The following is a 16813-nucleotide window of genomic DNA, read 5'->3' on the forward strand; positions in this document are numbered from 1 at the left end:
CCAAAAATCTGTCGCTTAAGACTAGTAATTTGCAGCAAAACATGGAGAGAGGTTTATTTCTTCACCAGGCTCCTTATATTGGGCAGTCTGGTTTTAGATCTAGATTTTTCCTTTCCTGCAAAGGCCTCCAAAGAGCCCCATCATTGATCACAGCATGTTACCAGTGTTACACATGGTGATTTAAGAAGTGCAAGTCTATTATATGCTCTTAAATATGTTTCCATGTTGTCCTCCTCCTTTAACCTACATTGTCTGCTTGTCCATGATCTGTCTCTGAAGTGCACAGACCAGGCAAACTGTCCCTCTCCTCACACCGAAGTAAAGGACCGACAAGAGGCAGGAAAGCACCTTGTGGGTCGTTCTGACTTGCTGTTAACTCCAGATAGTGAACACCAGGAGCTGTTCTGAAGGTCTCGCCATTATACTTCACCATGTGTAAAAGGAAATAACTCAGACTGCTGACTCATTTTTTAAAATCTGTCCTTCTCCAAGACAAGTGGCAATGTTCTCCAGCTTATCAGGGAAGGATCTACTTTGACACATGGGTCCTTTTCCTGTCAAAGAGCATTTTGTTCTTCATGTCGCTTTTGCGACATCTGATCTCTTTGGAAAAGGAAGGCTGGTTACTTGCTACAGTGTGGACTCATCAGAGCCTCAAAACAAGGCTTTTATAAAAGCAAGCAACTAGTAGGTTCAAGAGAGTGCCAAAAAGGAGAGGATCGAAAAGCAGTTTAGCAATACAAGCAGCATTCTAGGTCAAATGGGCTTTGCAGATGCCAGAGAGGCTTTTTCAGTCATTGAAGAAAAGATTGGTGGAAATAAATGGGGATAGTGAAGTCCAATATGTTAATTTTCTCCTGTCTGAAAATCTGTGTTGTGTTAGTTCAGAAATTTTTCTTTCCTTGTTTGGCAGGTGGTAAAAATAAAGGTCTGAAATGGGAGAGGGTGGCAGACATTTGCTTGAAGTGGTAGTTTCCTCTGAGTCTTTGAAGAGCCAGCAGACAGTCTTACCTAGTGTTCTTCTGAGAGAGAGACTTCACGATAATTTTCAGCATGGGTTTGAAAGGAAAATCAAACATTAATGCACAGACCTTGACAGTCACTAGTACATGGACAAAACAGTGGAGGTACTGGGATACTCTTCAGTTCCTGCTCCCTGGCTTGATCCTATCTTTTATTGCCTTTGGTGTAGGAAACATCATTGCCAAAAATGCTTTTGTAAAAAGTTACCTTTGTGTTCCGATATCAACCAACAGCAGACAGGTTTAACCTCAAGGGAAGTTCTTACGTACCTCAAATTGGTAAGGCAGGTTAAGTCAGTCCACACTGCATTTATTTTTCAACCATAGGACAGTACGTCTAGGTAGCTAAGTTAACTGATTAGCTTGAGAATGCTGTATATTCACAGGGTGTATCTAATAATACTCCATCTGTAGCTTTCTGATTATATGTCTGGTGAGACATGTGCTTTGTGAGTCTTCTAATTTTTGTTATTTGCTAGCATGTAAAGGAATGGATTTACTTTTGTTTGCAGGTTTTGTGCAGTAAGAATGACTTGCAATTAAAGGACCTGTTGGAAAACATGAGCGTGGGGCATAAGACTAGGAAGGAGATGTGAAAATGTCTCATTATGTGAGAGCTGGGAGTCACATGCAGGACTGTGTGAGTCAGCAGCGTGCCCTCACAGTGATGAAGCGCTAACCACGGGCTGGCTTGCACTAGCAGAGCAGAGCCAGCACATCAAGGGAAATGATTGCTCCCCTTTTCTTGGCTGTGAAGCCCCATCTGTGTCCATTGTCCAAAAACTGTTTCAGTTTTGAGTTCTGGAGAAGAAGATAGTGACAAACCAAAGCAGAGACAGCAGGGTTTGGCAGAGGGCATTGAAGGTGCACATGAAGGTACTGAAGCAACAGGGCTTATTCAACCTGCAGAAGGGAGGGGTAAGGAGAATTCGAATGCTGTCTTGCATCTGAAAGAAAAGGAAGAGTGAGCCAGAGTCTTCTCTGAGATCCACTGCAAAAGGCTAAAACTGCAAGTGACAAGTTGCAGCTAGAAAAAAATCGATTTGGAATAAAAAAATGTTCTTTATGGGGAGAAGCATTAAACATTACCGAGAGACTGGTTCATGGTTTCCCAGAGGGGCTGTGGAGTCTCCATGTTTGGAGATTTTCAAACCTCAGCTGCTCAGGGTCTTGGGCAACCTTGGCTAAGCTGGAAGTTAGCCTTGCTTTGAGGAGGACATTGAACTAGGTGACCTCCAGAGGTTCTTTCCAAATTAAATGATTCTGTGGTTCTGTGACCTAAATGAGCTGAGCCAACATTAAGCTGCTCTACATCCTCATTCTGGAGGAGGGCTGGAGCTGCAGAGCATGGTTCCTCACCTCAGCATTTCCTAGCGTCACCTTCAGTTTCTGCAAGGCAGTTATTGGAATTGGGAGAGAAGGAGTTCCTCAGAGCTCCGTCTGTTCCCCCACTGCCCCCATGCTATTGTTAATGTGTAACAGTAGTCATTTATTTTCTCTTTGTTTCTTTTAATTAAAAAACAAAAGGAAGTATGTATGTAGGCTCAAATACACTAAGAAGCATGTTGGATTAAAACAATCTTAATTGTGATAAATAGAGAGAAGTCCTCCCATTCTGTCTTGTGCTTTAACTGCTTAATGGTTTTTAACACCTGTCTCTACGTACAAGTTTTTTATCAATGAGCAAAATGAGTAAAGTGGAATGAGAACACATTGTAACTGTGTGAAAAGTCTTATGATAATCCTGTGTTGTCCATTTTCATAATCTCTGTTAATCATTGCCATGATAAATGTTTTATTTTCCCATGTCTTCTACCGACCTTCTTCTAAGTGTATGAAAAAATGTACACATTTGTAATACTGGTCTTTTTTTTACTGCTAGTACAAATAATTAGAGCAGTGTTTCTTGCTAGAAGTTTTAAGTACTGTCAGTGAAATAATTATGTTGTAATTTGGGAATCATTATAAGAATTAATATTCTTTAACATCATGAAGTTTTTAATATTTTTTACATCTTCATTGTAATAGACCATTTGAACTACAGCAATGCAATTTTAGCCCATGAAAAGAAAGTTTTTTGGCAGTGAAACAAGTGCTGAAAGAAATTGGAAAGTAATTATCAACCTCTTAGCAAGAACACAGAGGAATTAGAGGAACTCTGCGTCTCTAAAAGCATTATGAAGTTCAAATTATTCACCATGTAAGGTTAAATCAACTGCTACTGTTTTGGTTATACAGTTTCTGTCATTACTGAATGTGACAGTACACCACCAGCAGAGCTGTAAAACCAGGAGGTCACAGCAGTTCGCAAACAGTTACAGCCTGAAAAGACTTACACCCTGTGCCCATTGGACTCGAAGTGATGGCTTGGGCTTTGGTGACTGATCTTCCAAGTCTGGGTAGAATGTGCATCTTTTGAACACTTAGGTCCAATTCTAATTTAATTCAAAGTCAGTGGCGTTTATATTCATGGTAGTAATCAGATTATTTTACCCATGGTAGTCTTCAGCTATTGAATTAAGTCTTCATTTCTGAAAGTGCTGATTAGCATTTAAACCAGGTGAGGTTTATCTGTCTCCCCATCGCTGGCATTCTGTATGAGTAATGTGTACATATATGCGGTATCAAACTACACGAGTGCAGATATGACTCCTCAAAACTCGGAGTTCAGTGTTTTCCTAATTACTTACAGCCTATTGAGATTAAAGCGACAAGATCTCCTTTGTGTTAAACAAGAAGCTCACATTCTTTACTGGTGAGCTACTCTCCTCTCTCCCTCTTGATGATCACAGGCAACATTCTTGCAAACAGACATCCCAGTCATCATCTGCGCCCCCCCCCCCCCCCACAAGAAAGCCTTTGTAAATTGTGGTTGACCTAATTGTTCAGCGGCAGTGCCGCTGATGCTGAGCAGGGGAGATCTCTGGTATGGAACAGTTCGCAACCTGGAGCAGGACGTAGGTAAGTGACAATGCAGGGCATTGAGGGACACTCTCCAATTTCATCTGGGGGCGACATGTCCCATGGAGACCTCAGTATGACCTGGAAACCACGGGCCAAGTTCTACACCCCTTTCAATATCGCACCCCACCTGAAGCTAATGAACAGAGATCTTGGCATTCTTATAGATTTGGAAACACAGTCTTCTGAGGTACATCAGTGTTTCAGTAATATAGTGTCTGTGGCAATTGTTATTTGTGTGTCCAATCTTGAAGTACTTGCCGAATATTCTGTCATAACCTCAGTATCTCTACATGAGGTCTTGAAGATCAGAGCCCATATTGAAATCTTGTAGTGTCTTGACAGAGAAGAGAGAAACAAATGTTGAGATTTTTCTTTATTTGACCAACAGATAACCTCAGTGGCCACCGTCGTTGTGACCACACTCTGCTTTGTGTGTGGTGGTTTCCTGCATGTGCATTCCCTGTGAGAAAAAATAGGCAAAAATCACAAGGGAGAATCACATCTACTACTGCATGTTACCCAGTTCTCTCTGTAGAATTAGAAAGTTTTAAAAGGTATTTTCTGACTCCTGAAGTCAAGACCATTCAGTGAAGCTGAGGAGGGCTTTGTTCATGTCATGTATCATTACCCAGTAATGCCAATACAACTTCAGTTTGCACCAGTGGAGACTTAATCATGCATGTAGAAGGAGGAATAGATTCTTTCTTAATCCATCCAAGGATGGCTCAACTTTAAAACAGGGGTGTTTTAGTACTGCTCTTAGCTGAAACAAGGTTGTTAACATGACACGGAACTGTAGCAGTCGTGTTTTATGTGGGTGCTTTCATGTTCAGACGAGTAGTAGTAGCAATCAAATGTGTTAACTCTGTTAAAAATTCATGGATCTTCTCAGTGAAGATAAAAGATTAGGGAAGCGGTTTGACAATACTGATAGACTTGAAGAACGGGAGAAAGTTTGGTTTTGCTTAAGTGCAGGGAATTTAGTTGTTGAATAGAAAGGTGTCTTTCTGTAGTTACATACTTCAGGATAAAACTGGTATTGAATGAGGAGGTTCTTACACTGGGCTGGGTGATTCAGCTGCTGAGATCTAGATGTAGCAGATCAGGATCGATTCGCATGTGGACCCTGATTAATAAGAGACTTGGTTTTCATTTTGTTTGTTGATATGTGAGAAGAATGGGCTGGGGAATGGAGATCCTGCCGTAGAGCATCTTTCTGAATTGCATCAGGAAGAGGCTCGGGTGTTGTTACTACAGAAGGCAAGTGGGGCTGGGTGACCAAAAGGATCTGAATCCCAGAGCAGAAAGATGCAGGAAATAGTTGCAGGCAGGCGAGAAGAGGATGAGGAAATGAGATAGACAGCTAGGGAGGAAAAGCCTGCCATCCTGGTGTCAGGAACTGGAAGCAAGTACTTTGTTATAAATGGCTGTGCCAGCTATAGGGTGGAGGTCGTTTATGGCACCCTGGTGACAACAGACGTGGCCTGTGTTATATAGAGGTCTCTTTGCATTGAGGTATACTGCATTGTGCATTGCTTCGCAATCTTCCCGTGTGCTTCCACTCTTCAACTTCCACTCTTTAAATTTATTTCTTTGCTATCCTACTTTATTCTCTTCTTAATTGCCTTTTATTAATGCTTCGGTGGTGGGTTGTTACTGTTGGGGTTTTTTTGTTCGAAAGCCAAGCAGACCATATTCTCTTACCTGTTCGTTTACTGACAATCTTTGTGGGCTTTTATGATTTGGAGCTTAATGTCAAAATTATTCATATTTCTCCTTGATGCTGGTGTTTTCCTAACTGCAATTTTGTCATGAGCATACTCTAATCCATTCAGTGACACATACTTGGTTCCTATAATTGCCATTTTTAAACAGAATTATATCTTGGCTTAAATCTGGAACCTAGAGCTAATGTTATAGAAAATAAGGTCAAATAAATCAAGTAACATTACTTCCAAAGTCACAATAGAGTCTTTGGATCATCTTGTATTATTAATGTGAATTCTTGACAGCACTTACAACTTTAATAATGATTTGTAACCCTCTGAATTTTATTGCTTCTGCTGTCAGAAATCAATTTCAGTACTTAATGGCATCTTGTAACCTCAGTCAAGGAGAATGTTGGTTTGATTTTTATTTTAGTTTTACTTAGGGCTTCATTGCTAAGCTACACCCTTTCAAAATTATTTCTATGACATTTTTTGACAAAGTTGTTTTCAGTTCTCTGACTTAAAGAAAATACTTTTGTGTATGCAACATAATAGAAGTATTTCTCTCTGATGATCATTTTTCTTGAGCTGTAGCTTCGTGTGTGCTTCAAAAAGTTGTAGATTCTGACCCTAAAAACCAGTGAGGTGTCTGTTTAATCTTAGTCACACTTGTAGACCTGGAACTTCTCATATAATTAACATCTACCACAAATGTCTTCAGGATCAGACCATAAACTATTATTTAATCTTCCTTTTGCTTACTGAGGTTGAAGAAGAGAATGGAGCACACTTATAATTCCAAATTAAACATTTAGATTAGTCTTTATTGATTTCTTTTGATCAAAATAAGTTTGTTTGGGCTTGCTTCTGTCTTAAGTCACTCAAGAATTTCAGTCTTTGAAATTATTGACCTTCTTGGGAGTTTCTCTTTAATGGCGTGATTGCAGGAGAGAATGTAGAGTTGTACATTTCTGAAGGGAAATAGCAAAAGTGTATTTAAAAACAAACAAACAAACAAACAAAAACCCCAAGTAGCTCATAGGAACCAAACTAAAACAGAGTATGAAAAATTGTTCTGTGTCTAATCTTTTAATAGAGTTAAATGTGCAAAGGGAATATCCCTTGATCTCCTTTGTAGATGACTAAATGCTGAAAAACCTTCTTCTTTGAGCATAGTCGTGTCTACTTTTCTGTACACTTAGTAGTAGATTTTATATGCTTTGAAAAAAGAGATGATTGTTATTCTCCCATTTAACACATAGGAAAATGAAGCATGGTAAAACGAAGTGACATCCAGTGGGCCAGCAGCAGATCTACTTTACCAGTTCAGTGTCCTGACAAGGAAATGCTGCCCATTGTTACCTGTGTATAGACTTCTTATTGGAAATTTCATTATCTGTTTGGCAGTGTGGAAGAGGAATAATGAGAATATGTTGTCAGAAGCAATAACAGGAGTGATTTCTTGTACCACATCATTTAAATTTTGGTCTAATTCCCCAAGAAACTGTCCCTGGAAAGTTGTTCCTTCATAGAAGTAAGGAAACTGATTTGATATGAAAGGTAAAAAACCCAAACTCCACAGGACAGGTATAACAAACCACCTTTCTAAAAGCAAAGACGGAATTTTTTGTCACTTTTCAAATAATCTTTATCCTATATACAAATACTATTATATACTGTTTCTTTTTTTCCAATTACAAAGGAATAGCTCTCTGTGTTTGATTTATGTACTGATGACTTTTAACTAACTTTCCTTGCTGTATTCCATTTAATGTTTATGTAGTGGATGACGTGGTACTGGAGCTATCAGAGGTGGAAGAAACAGCATCAGAAAGCAGCTGTTTTGCATCTGAGGACACCACAGAAGACTCGGGTGTGGTGAGCTCCCCATCCGACATAGTCTCTTTGGATTCACAAAATGACAGTGTGAAGTCGAGAGACGTCAAGCTGGTCAATGGCTACACGGACTCAGCCGAGGCAAATGCGACGTGTGGCACAGAAATGTGCCCTGTAAGGAACACCTGCTGCCGTAGCGTGGGATCTGACAGTGCTCCACACAGGTAAAACTCGGTTTGCAACTGGCTCTTGGAAAGTATCTTCCGTGTCCTCCTTGTAGGGAATCATTTAAGAAAACCAACCTCTGCTTTCTTCTGCTCTTTCGAAAACCAGCACCAATGCCAAGTGACTCCTCCCAGTGAAGAGTTCACTGCCAAATCCCCTCCAGTGACATACTTGTAGCAACAGGCAAAGGTCACTTTTCTGTTTGAACTTGTAGTTATTTTCCTTGCAAAAGACCGCTGCCCTCCGGAGTCAATTTCTCCAAGAAGTCTGAAATAATGCTGTTACAGTTTAGTTTATTTTGTAGTTCTGATAACATATGAAGTGCTTAAAATGTTACTATATATTGATTTTAAAAAATGACATGGGACATAAAATGGAAAGTTCATAAAATGGAAAAAATTCAAGCTACCAAAAGCCAGGTGGAAAAGGATTGTATTCAGTGAAATGTGGGATTGGTTGATGAGTGTGTGCACCCATATGTATGTTCACCTAATTCTAACCTCACTGGCATTATACATTTGGGGTTTTTTTTTCAGCATATTTCCTTTTATTTTTTTTCTCTTTTTTTTTTTTTTTTTGGCATAAACAAACTTTTTCCTGCAGTTTTTGCAAGAAAATACGAGAACCTGGAATTTAACTAGAAACTGCCTTCAAGCACAAGTGACTCTGACACTGTTTGTTTGCCAAAACTCACATAGTTGGTGGCAGGGCTGCAAAGGGAACCCAAAATTTATAGGACTTTGCAAATACAAACTGGCCAAGTAGGAAGCTGTGCCTCCAGCAAGGAGGGTGGCCTGGTAATACTGACAGGGATCCGCTCTGTGTGATGCTGCGGAGTCATGGGACAGGGGCCAGAAATTCCTCTGAATTCTCAGTTGACACAAAGTCTGTGCTTTCTGGTCTCCATTCAGCTGCTAATCTGTAGCTCCTTCATAAGAGCATGTTTCATGACCTAGTTATTTCCTTCCTCACATTTTTGAGGGAGAACTTCATCTTGGATCATTCAGTGGGTGATAAATTAAGGATAAATTAGGCTAAAGTCAGTATTTAACCTATTGGAATGATCTCAGGGCTTTTCTTTATCCATCAGTATCAATAGGGACAAGGTCAAGCCTCACTTAGATACTTGCTTGGCAATATGTTTTTCTCCTGAATTGTCATTTTACAGTTTCTTAGGTCCTGAGCAGTCTTTATTTGGTGGATTAGATAGGCTAGTATAGTAACTGCAAATAACTTTCCAGACCTGATCCAAAAAAGCAACCTATTAATTTCTATAGACTTAGATTGGGCCTTGTAAGGAAATTAAGGAATCTCAACTTTCCTCAAAATGTGGGTTCTAAACTGGTTAGGAAAACACACATGCACACTGAGTGGTGGGGGAAGAAGTTGCCATAATGTTGAGCAAAGACATCAAGACAAAAGCCTGTAAGAACAATCATAATCAGTGAAAAATATTTTTGACTTCTTTTATTTTTTTAGTAAAAGAAAGTATCACCACAGGTCATTAAGTGACACACTTCCTCTTGGAAGTCTGTATTCTCTCCGTCTTTCACTTCAGCCAAAGATTTATGTTCTGTACATTGCACATTCACCACACAAAGTTTTCAGTAGCTGGAGAAAGTGAATGTAGAAGAGGCAACGGGACGCTTCATAAGACGCTGTCAGGACTGCTGCTCAGGGGTCCAGCTGAGCCGAAGGAGTGAAGCTGAAGGGTGGCGTGGTGTACAGCCTGTCGCAATTGGGGAGGTGATTGCTCCCCTTGCTTGGCTGCTGTGAGGCCAGTGCCATAGCACCGGGCCACCCGTTCAAGAGAGAGATTGACAAACTGGAGAGGGTCCAGAGAAGAGCCACAGAGAGGTCTGGGATGCTGGAGCACACGAGGTGTGAGGCGGAGAGGAGGCAGCTGGGTTGTTCACCTTGCAAAAGCGATGTGGGTAAGGAGGGACCTGATTGCAGTCTCTCCCTCAACTGAAGGAGGACTGTGAAGCTTCTCAGCAATACGCAGTTGAAAGACAAGAGGCAGCCGTCACCAGCTGCTGTAAAGGAAATAAAAATTGAATGTAAGGAGGAAATTCCTCGAAACAGGAGTGGTTAAGCAGTGAAAGAGGCTGCCCAGAGAGGTCAAGGAATCTCCATGCCTGGAGGTTCCAGAATGTAGCCAGGCAAAGCCTTGGACAGCCTGGTCTGGCTTTGAAATTAGCCCTGCTTGGAGCAGGAGGTTGGGCTGGGCTTCCAACTCAATCTTTTCTGTGATGTTATTGTGCTGAATATTCTGTATCTAATACGTCCATAATTTAAAAAAAGTGGGCTTAGACTGAAATGGGAGACAGTTACTGTTGTTGGGGGAGCATGGTTATTTTTCATAAGTTCTATTGGAGACAGTTGTTGTTGTCTGGGGAGTGCAGTTATTTTTCATAAATTCTATTTGTTTTTTAGGCTCTGGGACAGTAAAATTTCTTCAGATCAGTTTTAGGATATAGCAGAAACTTAACGTTTGTGATTTATTTTAATCTTATATTAGCAACCACTTAGACTGCCACAGCAGCAATGCTGACAGTAGTATCTTTTAAACTTTTATGCTCTGAATGTGCCAGTAATATTTGAAGGTAAATCCAATTCCACTCCTAACCTATGTTTGTAAACAAACCAGCTTTGAAAATTCTGCTTTTGAGGTCAACTTGCTAAGTTTTCAAAAGCCACTTCCTAAGTGTAGAGGGAAGGAAAAAAATGAGGTTTTTTAAAACCTATTTGTATGAAGTTCTTGTTTTAGTGGGATGTAAATCAGTTCTGAGTACAAATTTGAGTACAGCCAAATTTGGAGAACATCAGTTTCAGCTTCCACTGTCAGAACAGCTGCCACTCCACTAATAAATTTTTTTGGGAGCTCTGAGATTGTTTGTAGTTCTTACGATGAACAGGCTGCTTTCAGGACAAAACCAGCCTCCTAAATTCCCAGACAAGTCAAAGTGCCATTCATGTGAATAATTGATACCAAGCTACACAGAGTGTTAAATATATATCAGAAGCTACAAAACTTAAAGGAGAATTTTACATGGAGTTTATTAATTCGTTTCTGTCTTCTAGTCAGTGTACTACGATCTAACTCAAACCTAAATGGAAGACAAGAAAAATTGGGAGAACACGTAGCTACTGTAAAGAAGTAGTGGTTAGTAGTAGTGAGTCAAAGTCCTCCTTTAGTCTGAGCTCCAGTGAAGCCTGAAATTTTATTTAGTGACTAATTTGGCTGAGGCTTGGGAAAAAAAGGTTAATCAGAATAGTGGGAATATTTAGCTCATCCTTTTAAATTGTAAATCTGACTAAAACTTGGGCTTTTCACCCAGTGAAATAACTAATTCCTAAGAATTTATATGCTGTATACTAAAATTATTTTGTACTCTGTGGGCTGTGAAAAGTGCCCTTAAAGTGGAAGCAAATTATACTTGGAGCGTTTAGGGCTATAAAGAAAGCCCAAGTGATTCTTTGCATGTGCACTGTGAAGAACTGCAGGGAAAAGTAGAATCAGCTCCACAGTTCTTACCTTGATTTGGTCCAGGGGCTTAGCCTGTGCTCCAGGAGATCAAGGTGATTTTGCCATATTGCTTACTTTGGTTAATTGTATGTTTAGTTTTAAATTCATTTTTCTTAGGTTTTCTGGAGTTGTTTATTGGGCGTCCTGGGTGGTCTCTGCATAGCTGAACTGTCTGATAGCATTAGAACATCACGGGAGGGTCTGCACCTCATCTACCACTGAAGTCAAGGAAAGCTGAGAGCATTTATGGGTACAGTCTTCATCATGCAGTAGGTTTGTCCGCATATAGCAACATAATAGTATAGCCAGGTCAGAAATGGCACGTACCGTGGGCTGTGCACACACAGAAATGACAACCACAGCAGAGCTCAAATCCTGTTCAGTTCCCAAAGCAAAGAAATGTCTAAAATAAGATCCCTGGATTCAGAGGTTTCCAAGCTGGGGTCTTTCCTCCATGGTTTTGTTTTCCAGTACACGTAAGCAACTTGCAAGTGCACTGTCTTTTGTTTTCCTTTGGGGTTCTGGTTCAAGCAATCTTAATCCAAAAACACATATTAACTAACATGTAGACTATCAAATCAAATCTCAGAACACTCTAGTTCTACCCTTGGCTCTGCCTCTAGCCTGTTAAACTGTCTTTGTCTCTCCACCTCTGATATCCCTTTCAGCCACTGATGGGGTTTTTTTTATGGAAAAAGCCATAACACAGCTGTCATATCTCACAACGTATTTGTACAGCGCCTGGTGGAGCAGAATCCAGACCTCAGCTGGATGTGCCAAGGGCTAACCCCATATAAATAATTGACTACATGCAAAGTTTGGCTGTGGATGTTTTAATATTAACTGCTGACTGAACACTGTACTACATAGTTCTCTTTCTTCATATCCTTCCTTACGGTTGATTTCTTTGTGTTATGTATCTGTTCGCCAAATTTTAATATATAGTGTTAAATGAGTAACAAGAAAACCACAGAGAAGCTGAAATGTTGCTTATGTAGCAGTAAGTACATCTCATGATCTCACAGTGTTGCAACTCTGTCCTCCCGTACCCCCTCCTTTCCCATCCCATCTATGGTGTCATCACACAAGCTCCTAGGGGCAGGGATCAGACCATTTTATATGCCCATAACGCATCATGCACACCTACTGTCTGGAGCTTTATAAATAATTACATATTAAAAATTATGTTAAAATAATATTATTAGGGATGCTAGGTCACACGCTCAAGGTTAGGTAACATTAATATTAAGGCTGTCTGTGTAACCTTAGCTTCCTCCCTTTAACCTTAATTCTCCCCTTTTGTACAGTAGGATATAGTCTCTGTTTAAAGTGATAATACTCTGTTTTATTTTATTTTCTTTCTGCGTTTCAAAGCTCAGTTAATAAAGCAGGTATACCACCATTCACTCTCAGTTCAAATTCTCTACTTAATTTCCTTTTACTGTTTTTATGTCGCTCACCACACCAGTATCCATGTGCTGTGCAGACTTTAATTCCTTTCTCGGCACAGTACTCACTTAAAATGAAGATGTAGTGTTATCTGATTTTGAAGAAGGAGAGCTGATGTGCAGGGAGTCAAGGCAGACTAGTGACTTGTTAGACCACACAGGAACCCTTTTTTTATTTTTCAGAGGACTGAGCATTAAGTAGCATTTCATGTATCAGAATGCAGCTCTCCTCTTCCTCCAAACTCTGTTCTTGGAAGACATTTAACCATTTTGGCTTAAATAAAATAATAGAGTGATCATGGACATAACTGAAATCGTCACATTTGGACTGCCACCTAGCAAAGATACATAGTTTCTCCAAGTTACAAGCAAGTGAAATGAGAGTTTTAAAAGGGGTCTTAAGAGTGAGTGATTCCACCAGCCTCTCTCAGAGTAGGAAAACCACTTTAAAATACAAAACTTTTTTTTCAACTTTGAAAAGGTTTTAAATGTATTAAAATATTTTTAAAATAGAAATATTTTTTAAATGTAAAGGAAACTTGGCAGTTAGTTATAAAGATGAATAAATACAAACTTGTCTGAGACAAAAAGATAAAATACCTTCCAAAGATCTTGAAGGGATTTTCCCCTCCCTTGGGTTTCTGTTTCAGTAGCCATGAGAGAGGAACATTCTTTCAGGTGCAGCTGGTGGAGGGCATAGGGTGAGGGTGGGGGAACCCTCCTGAGATATGTTCATGTTGTGGGTCTGGACAGAGATAATCCCATTTCCTCCCTTTCTCTTGGGGTAATTTGTTACCTTTGGCTCTGGTTGGGTAGTTGAAGCTGTTGGGAGTAGAAGGAGAAGAATCCTCTTTGTTACAAACCTGAGAAATACTCACTGTCTGCTGCAAAAGGGTTTTGATGAGTTATTAGTAATTTAAAACAAACGCTTGAAAGGATAAGGGTGCATAAACTTGTTCTGCTTAATTTTCAAACCATTCAAATACAAGTGTTAGAAGGTTTGACTTAGGAAGGGTAAGAGGGAAAGAAAAGTCAGTAGCTGTAGAGAATTCAGCAATGAAACTGCTCAGAGGAAGAAAAAATATAATAGTGAGTGGCAGAAGGCAGGCAGGAAGGAAAGAGAAAAACTGTAATAAAAAATAGCAGTGTATGTATGTATTATATATACCTCTTTGTGCACAAACATGTTCTGTATAATTACATTTCACTTGTAACTGTCTCTGAAAAATATGGGAAACTTTTATTCTGTTATTTCCCTATAGGATAGGTTTCATTTTAGCTGGGGAGGCACTTGGTTTACTTTTTTGAAAACAGAAATGTGATTTTAAGGGGGAGGAAAGTACAGGAAGAGTTAAAGCGGTAGGGAGAACTTCAGGGATGAAAAATTACTTAATTAAGACCCAGATGTCTGAGAGATTTGCAAGCCTCTGCTTCTTACATAGTTTTGCTAATTTCCTTCCTTATCTCTGGCTTTCCCTTTCTCCTTGTTCCAGAAAACTCTTTAAATTTGGATACTCTCATGCACTTTCTTGCTGGCAGATCTTCATGGAGGGAAGATGCTAATGATATGATGGTTAAGTAGTAGACACAGTTGTTATAGAGGCAGAATGCAGATTAGCCTTTCTGTTCAACTCATCCACTGGAAAAATGCCACGTACTTTGGTGTATTTTACATGTTAGGAAGCAGCTCAGGTTGCTAAAGGTGTAGTGCTGGCCTCCAGGAAAGAAAGGCTCAGGTCCTTGCTCCGTTTCTTATTTTTTCTGTCTAAACCAAGAGAAGTTATTTAATCTCGATCACCACACTTTCCTGACTATTTCTGTCAAGGCTGTCCACCTGCGGGCTTCCCCATTGAGAAGCTGTTGCCAGCAGCCCATGTGAGGAGGGGGTAGCGGGGACACGATTCCAGCTGTATAGCAACTGCAAGCTGCTGCTTATGCAGCAGGACTCTGGAACTGACATATGTCAGGGGACTCTGGAAGCTTAAGTCACCCTGGTATGTTACAAGCTTAGGGATTTCTACCATTAAAACACAAAAAGATACTAGGCAAAAGCATTTTTGTTTGCTTCCTGGTTAGATTTTTGGCAGTAACCATGGAGGAGGGCTGTAAAAGGACCATAAACCCAGCTGCTGCTGAAAAATTTCTTCATTTTCCTTCTCATCTATATTTGCAAGTTCTTCTTTTTAATTGGGTGGTGTTATATCTGAAGGCACCACTGAACCTGTGTGTTCCAAGATTGGAAAATAATTTAATTTAGCACAGATATAAATGCAATCTAAAAACCTTTGTAAGTGTGATGCAGTCCCACAGAACTAAAAACAGAACACAAACTAAAAATTTGGAGTGGAAATTGTATCTGTACATAGCTCTCAAAAAGTATGTGCAGCTTTTCTTTTGTCTCTCCTTGAAGAACATAAAAAGCAAGGTTATCATAGAATTGTCGAATGGTTTGGATTGGGAGGGATATTAAAGATCATCTAGTTCCAACTGCCCTGCCATGAGCATAGTCACCTTCCACTAGACCAGGTTGCTCAAAGCTCCATCCAGCGTGGGCTTGAACAATTCCAGGAATGGGACATCCACAGCTTCTCTGGGCAGCCTGTTCCAGTGCATTGTCACCCTCATAGGAAGTAATTGCTTCCTTATATCTAATCTAAATCTACCCTCTTGCAGTTATCTGACATTCAACAGAGTATGACCGTGTGCTTTTTCCTTTTCCTAGTTGTCTACTACCTTGCATCAAAGACAAGTGATGACTGCTATCTAACCAGCCCTAAGTTGGTTCTTCAATCTACAGATTTTGCATTTTAACAGGCTTTGGTCATTTGAATATTGAAACTTTGTGCTCAGAAATGGAAAATATCACTGTCATAGCTTAGGTCTCCAGAAAGTCCACCATTTATACTAGCCGCTCTCCTGCTGTTACATTCCATCCTTGGAAGGAAATAGAAAAAAGTCATCTAGTAGTGTCATATAGAAATGCAAAGAATGGAAAAATAGTCCGAAAGATTTTGTGAACTGTTGGTTAAAGCTGGAAAATAGTTACCTCCGCTTTTGAAGAGTAGTTCACTTCATCACTCACAAACACAGAAATATAAACACCTTGAGTTTACTTAGTGACATCTTTCTGGCCTGGTTGAATAGAAGGTTGTATTCAAAAAGCTTCAGCTATACTTTCTACAACTTAAAACCCTTTAGCACTAGTCTCTTTTTTTAACAAGCACCTTGATATATACCCAAGGAAGAAGCATGTCTCTTTCTATCATTTGTGTAAGAGGAGAATATTGTGGATGCATTTTGAAGAGGACAAATTTGGATACATACAGACGCGTTGATGTAATTCCCCAGTATCAGGCTGAGAAGACTACCAGAGCTGGGAAAGGAGCCCTGCTACTCGAAAGCGCAGTCTGGAGTAACTATAACATCAGCTTGCCCTGTTGGTCAGTCTCTGTTAGCTGCCTAGGACACATGCAAGAAACTGGATGCTCTTGTCCATTGAACAGCCTTGTAGTGGTCACTACGTCTCGGTGTGTGCCTGTCTGGATTTGACTCTGTTATTTGCAATGGCTCTGTCTTCCCTCCCCAGCTAGTAAAAAAGTCACAGGAGCCGTATTCTCACAGAGTGCAAAATGAATGAGACTTTCAGGTCACATTCAATTAACCTGAAAGATGTCTACTGCAGTTTCTTCTTGCCTGCTGCCACACCAGCAGGACATGGGTCTCCCTGTCTTCCACATTATGTCTCCCAGCCCCAGACAGAATATCCTGCAGTATTTCAAATGGCACCAAATGCCTGGGTTTAGACAACTGAAACTCTTCCTCAGTCCCTTCTGTGCAGTTACACAGGTCTGTGTTGTGTTTAAGCGGTTACAGTGGGAGTTGTGATCTATACGTCTGGTACCATACATGAGGCTCACCAGAACTTCTGAGGAGTCCCCGAAGACACTTGGATCAGTTTTAATAATTTAATAAATTTCTGTCATTGTAAATCCATTGTCTTACTACTAGTCCTTTTAATGCAGCATTTCCAGCTAGGTTTATCAGAGAATTTTCTCTCTTTCTTAGAATGTAAACTTCCTC

General features: G+C 40.1%; 1 protein-coding gene across 16 annotated transcripts in view; it reads left to right on the forward strand.

Annotated features, from left to right (window-relative positions):
- The window catches only part of COBL (cordon-bleu WH2 repeat protein), a 175255-nt gene that overhangs the window by 141436 nt on the left and 17006 nt on the right, over positions 1–16813 (forward strand). For all 16 annotated transcript variants that reach the window (XM_071804413.1, XM_071804407.1, XM_071804412.1 and 13 more), the window contains one exon: positions 7479–7755. In XM_071804413.1, the coding sequence (XP_071660514.1) occupies positions 7479–7755 (277 nt within the window). The remainder of the gene's footprint in view (positions 1–7478; positions 7756–16813) is intronic.

The sequence above is a fragment of the Patagioenas fasciata genome, chromosome 2 (assembly GCF_037038585.1).
Source record: "Patagioenas fasciata isolate bPatFas1 chromosome 2, bPatFas1.hap1, whole genome shotgun sequence".
In the NCBI taxonomy this organism is placed as follows: domain Eukaryota; kingdom Metazoa; phylum Chordata; class Aves; order Columbiformes; family Columbidae; genus Patagioenas; species Patagioenas fasciata.